Source organism: Jatropha curcas, chromosome 1 (genome assembly GCF_041381405.1).
Source record: "Jatropha curcas cultivar XTBG-Jc1 chromosome 1, XTBG_Jcur_1.0, whole genome shotgun sequence".
Taxonomy (NCBI): Eukaryota; Viridiplantae; Streptophyta; class Magnoliopsida; order Malpighiales; family Euphorbiaceae; genus Jatropha; species Jatropha curcas.
In genome coordinates this window covers 17,771,759-17,777,870 of record NC_143151.1, presented here as the reverse complement: position 1 = coordinate 17,777,870, position 6,112 = coordinate 17,771,759, and the positions used below count along the sequence as shown (strand labels likewise).

Below are 6,112 nucleotides of genomic sequence, written 5' to 3'. Positions count from 1 at the left end.
TTACAAAATTAACATTTTGCTGATCAATTAAAAGTTAATTTAACCAAATTAATCGACTCTTAGAATTACGTTATTTTGATTAAGCAGTGATTAATAACTTCGGTTAATTTTTATTTCAATTAAAGTTGGTTCATTATAAATTTCCGTTAAATTTAATCTGTTAATTAAAATTTCATTTTCTTTAACATCAATTAAGTTTGTGACTAAAATTAATTCGGTTAAAATGATTTTATTAATTTTAATTAAAAAATTAATTCGATTAAATTTGATTAAGTAAAAAAAATTAATTTATTTATTTTGATTAAATATTTTATTGAGGCCGAATTCGCCCAACGTTTACCCTTGAACCCACGTTTATCAATTAAAACATCCGATCCAACTTTACGAATCGCTATGTAACACTGCCGCTGCCGATTTTATCTATAGCCATATTAATGACAGGGGATTTGACCTCATAACCCATTGTTTCATTTCCACGCGCATGACAGGGACTGTGTAGCGCGTGGCTGTCAAACTTCAAAATGCTAACGCTTTTGTGAATCCGGTGTTCTAATTCTGAAAACCCTAATCTCGTCCACGGAGAAGAAAAAAAAGCAAGAAAGGAAGCTATTGCCCGGTAATGGAATCGCAGGTTAAAAACAACAAGAGAAAGAAGACTAGAGATTTGCCCAACTTATCAGAATGTCACTCTTGTGGGTTTCGAATCGACTCTTGCACAGGTAATAACAGACTCCACACATTATACAGTGAATGGCGTATTGTCCTTCTTTGTAAAATTTGCTTTATCCGCGTCGAATCCTCTCAACTTTGTTCTTACTGTTTCAAAGGTTCTTCTGATAATTGCTTTAATTGTCTCCAATGCAAACGAATTATTCATAAATCTTGCCTTTTCGATTATGCCACTGTTTCTCCGTGGTCCTTTTCTTCTTCTTCTTCTTCTTCTTCTCGTGCTTCTCAGTTTTCCGTTTGTGTGGATTGCTGGGTCCCTAAATACATTGCCGATAAAAGAGCATGTTATTTTAGGCCTATCAAGAGGAATAAGTTGCTTGAGGGTGTGGATCGGGATGCGAATTGTTCTGTGCAGAGGACGGTTGCAGCTGCTAGGGCTAGAGAGTTGGCTGTGAAGAAGGCCTTAGCTGCAAGACAGGCAGCTGAGTTGGCACAAAATGCCTTGGATTTGGTGGCTGAGAGATATGGTAGTGGCTGCGCTGGTGGTGGTATTCATGATGATATGGAATTGTCATTGCAGTTTCATGGAGTAATGAATAGTTCGCCAAGGATTTTGAAGAATTTCTGCTTTGTGAGTTCGCGCTGCTTGGATGTTCCAAATCCATGGGTCAGAGCTGGTGTTTGTAGGAAGCTTGAAGTTTCCAATGAAAAAAGTGTTTCTGACCCTTCAGTTTGTGTTACAACTTCGGGATATGATTCTTCTGTTAATATGGATTCTTTGGGATCGGATGGACTTGATGATATTTGGATCAGAACAAATGATAAAGAATCTGATGTGGAATTGCTATTGAATTACAGAGAAAGAAGAAGTTTCAATAAACCAATGAACTCTCAGTCTCAATCTTGTAGGGAGGGAGATGTGCATGGGCTCATGGAACCTGCAGAGGAAAGCTACAATCGAAAGCCTGGTCCATATGCACTAAAGTATAGTAGGAGAACACCTGCAGATAAAAGATATAATGGAAAGCCTGGCCGATGTCTAATAAAGTATGCTAGGAGAACAACTGCAAGAGAAACATATGATGGAATGCGAATGCAAGACCGATATTTGATTAAGTATTCTAGGAGAACACCTTCAGATGAAAGATACAATGAGAAGCCTGATAGATATTTGAAAAAGTATACGAGGAGAAAGTTCAATCAGAGATCAGTTCAGGGTAGTAGGTCTTGTTTTGTTTATGAAGGTGTATACAATGAAACTAAGGCTTCAGCAATTGGGCAAATGCTAAGTTGTTCCAAGGAATCAGTAACATCCTCTAAAGCTTCGCTGCAGGCTTGTCCTTTTTATATGCAAGTGTCTTGTTCAAGTGACTTGTCTGGAGACAAGACTTAAGGGGGACTAAACAACAGGTAGTTCAAAATGTTGCTCATCTTGCAGTCATTTTTTTTCCTTTGAAGTTGGACCTATGATTGGTTGATGAATGCATATTATATAGAAGAAAATTTACATGTATATATTTTATTTCAAACAAGTTCTCCTGTTTCTTTATTATTCATTTATTTTTTTTCTTTTTGTGAGTCTAAGCTTGTGTGTTATACCTTTTGTTTTAGTTGGGCGGGCAGCTAAAAATTTATTCTCTTACAAATTGAAACGACTTAATTAATAAGTTCAGGCTTCATTAGTTGTTTAACTTGATTTATTGCCCATAATATGGATGATTTAAGGTACCAAAATGTTAATGCCTTCTTCCAAATTCTGTCCTTTTGCAGTTTCCTTCCAGAAGAGATACATCTTGCAATGCAGTTATGAAGAAAAGATTTTAAAAATGATGTCTCATTACGCAATATAAAAAATATGGGTGTTCTTTTACATGGTGGCACCATGCAATCCGCAACATTTTTATGTCCCATTCATGGAATCTTCAACAGGCACAAGTTTTGTTGAATTTTCTGGTTGAATCATTATCAATTCTTATGTTGGGGATTTATGTTATTTGAATTGTGGAGGAATTTTAAGGGGACAGAGTCATGAATTTGGTGTGAGCTGCAAAGGATATTTGATAATGGGAAAGTAATTGTTGTGTCAATGAGGAAGGAATGTTTTTTATGGAGAACTGATTTCTATACAATTCAACAGAATTTTTGCATTTTGTTCTCCTTCATCTCTTAAACTTAGGATGACTAACTACCTGCAACTGTATCCTTGCAGTTAATAATAACATACTTTGTGTTTTGACAAAGATCACTGGTGCAGTTAACCATATGAAATTATTCTTGAATGGCTGACATATGAATCCTCTGGAAAATGTTGTATCTATGAATGGATTCATAGATAATGACTGTATTCTCTTTAATGTTTTGTAAGTTGACATACCTAAACCGCAAATTTCTTTGGAAATTATTTTATTTTATTTATATACTTTTCTGTTGATGGGGGAAGAAAAAAAAGAAAAGGGGGTGGGGTGGGGGCGCTTTGTGATATTTGGGAAAATATATCCCTGTTATTTTTGTCTGGCAGGAATAATCAACATGAAAAAGCCTGCTTTCTTTCTTGTTAGTTGGAGAAAAGGATGTATTTTTCATCTCGACCAGACAAAGGACATGAATTCCAATCAGGCTTGGTTTGATCCTCCTTGAATACTGCCAATATTTGAGATTGGAATCTTTTGCTGTATTTTATTACACAAGGTTTATTTATACCAGTTTGGTCTGTGAGGAAATTGCAGAGTGGTTGATGCAGCGATTCTCTAGTCTGAATCTTAGACCTGTTTTTAAATTTTTATATTTGGTACCCCACAACTTCTTATTAAATGTTATGCCAGCTCATATTTTATACACCTTTCAAATTGAATAATATTTATAAGGGGTAAAATTGAAAGATTAATTCTAAAAGACTTTTGATTTTCTAGAAATGAGCATGTGTTTGGGATTTCAAGAAAAGGAATGATGGACGAAGTTTCTGGGACAAAGGTAGGGGTGGTCATATTACGGTTATGGGAACCGAAACCGGTGGGAATCGAAATCGGTACGAACCAGAATCGGAACCGGAGATTTTCGGTTCCAGTATTATTGGAACCGCAAACCGACGGTTCCACAAACCGGTTGGAGCTGGATGGAACCGTTGGTTCTCCGGCTGGTTAGAACCGGCGGTTCTAGCCGTTAGAAACTGTCAGATTTAATTTTTATTTTATTTTGTTGTGAAATCTCTTAATTACCCCTCCCAACAATCATAAACGGCTACATAACGGCTAGTTTCAAGGGTATTTTTGGAAAAATAATTTTTTGGATTTATTATAAATACCTCATTTCATTCCATTTACAAATTCTTCACAAAAAAATCTCTACTCTCTACATACTATACTACACTCTACTCTATATTATTCTTCTCTACTCTACAATCTCTCTTATTATTCTCTCTAATTTTTTTTATTCAATTTTCCAAATTATATCTTATTATCATATAATGGCAAGTGGAGGAAACTCAAATTCGGGTAAGGGCAAGGGAAAGATTGGAGAAACACAATATTCATCTATCCCTACAAACGACATCTTTGATTTCACTCCCAACCAATTTAATTTTGAGGGATATCTAAATGAAAATTTGGAAATTCTAACTCAAGAATCTGAATTTAATAATGAGCAATTAGAAGAAGAGGAAGAGCAAGAGCAAGAGCAACGTGCACAAATTATTGGAAGAGCAAGACAAAATTCTGACATATTCGCCATTCATTTCACGAAAAAATTCAAAGTGAGAAAATGTTTGATGTAATTTGCAATTATTGTAGAAAATCTTATAAATTTAAATAATCAGGCGGCTATGAATCATTTTGGAAGCATTTGAAGACAAAACATCCAACAAAAATAGGAGTTGATCGGTCTCAAACACAAATTTTCGGGTACGCATCTTCTAACCTTTCTTTGTTTCAATATTCTGAAAAAATACAAAAATAAGAATTAGCAAAAATGATTTCTATGGAACATTTATCTTTTAGTTTTGGTGAAAAAGTAGGTTTTAATAAATATTGTCAAAAAGCTTTAAATCTTCTGCTAAAAGAGTGCCAAGAAATATTGTAAAACGAACTATTATTTATTTATATAATAAAGAAAAAAAGAGTTAGAGCTTTTATTTTCTCAAATGAAAATTCGTGTTTCAATTTGTTGTGATATTTGGAGTGATCATTGGCAAATGCATTCTTATATGGACATTACATGTCATTGGATTGATGATGATTGGAAAATTCAAAAAAGAATTATTGCATTTTGTGCTTTTGATGATAAACATACTGCAAATAATATTTATAGAATAATTGTTTCAATTTTAGATGAATATAAGTTGACAAAAAAAATTTTTTCAATTTCATTTGATAATGCTTCTGCTAATACTAAATCAATTATTGAACTTAAAAATATTTGTGAACCAAATATTGGTGAAAAATTTTTTCATATAAGATGTGCATGCCATGTTATAAATTTATGTATACAAGATGGTTTAAAAATTCTTGAATCTTTTATTTCTCTAATTAAAAAAGTTATTTCATATTTATGGGGACATCCCCAAGTGATGAAAAGTTGGGCTAAATTTTGTAAGGAAAATAATAAAAGACCAAAACGTTTTCCAAGGGATGTCCCAACTCATTGGAATTCAACATATGAATAATTAAACGCTCTTATAAAGAATTATTATGCTTTTTTGTTACTAATAATATTGAAGATATTAATTTATATCCACAAAATTGGAATATTTGTGCAAAAATTTTAGATATTTTAAAAATTTTTAATGATGCTACCTATAAATTTAGTGGGGTTTATTATCCCACATCTCATTTATTTTTACCTATGTGTATTAATATTGTTACTGCACTCCAAGAATTTGAAAATGATTGTATATTAAAAGATTGTGTTTTTTCAATGAAAAAAATGGTTATCTTATTTTAAAAATATACCACCCCTTTATCTTGTTACTATTGTATTTGATCCTAGATGTAAAATTGATGTTTTATGTGAATATTTAACTATTTATTATGAAGTATTAAATCTTGATATAGAAGATAATGTTAATATAAATGTAGTATTGCATGAAGTTAAAAAAAATATTATGCAATTATATAGTGAATTTGTTCAATTTTCTAGTTCATCTACTTCTAATTCTTCTCAATCTAATATTCAACAATTTCCAACACAAAGGGTAAGTGGTGTTGGTGTTGCTGAACAGGTTTTACTACAAAGACAAAACAGACCAAGGGAATCCAGTTCTTTTTCTGAATTTGATAATTATCTAACCACTTCTTTTGAGTTTGGTGATGAATATGCAGATACTAATTTTCCAATTTTAGATTGGTGGAGTCGTCACGCCAATACTTTTCCAATACTTTCTTTAGTTGCAAAACAAGTTTTAGCAGCGTCAGTCTCACTGTTGCGGTTGAACAAGCTTTTAGTCAAGAAG

At 32.9% G+C, this 6,112-nt stretch overlaps 1 protein-coding gene across 1 annotated transcript; it reads left to right on the top strand.

The window, feature by feature from the left end:
* The first annotated feature begins 492 nt into the window (after positions 1–492).
* Positions 493–2,909, top strand: LOC105641013 (uncharacterized). The gene is made up of 2 exons (XM_012225459.4): positions 493–2,079; positions 2,440–2,909. The coding sequence occupies exon 1, from the start codon at positions 620–622 to the stop codon at positions 2,060–2,062; it is 1,443 nt and encodes a 480-aa protein (XP_012080849.3). The 5' UTR covers positions 493–619; the 3' UTR covers positions 2,063–2,079; positions 2,440–2,909.
* Positions 2,910–6,112: the final 3,203 nt, after the last annotated feature.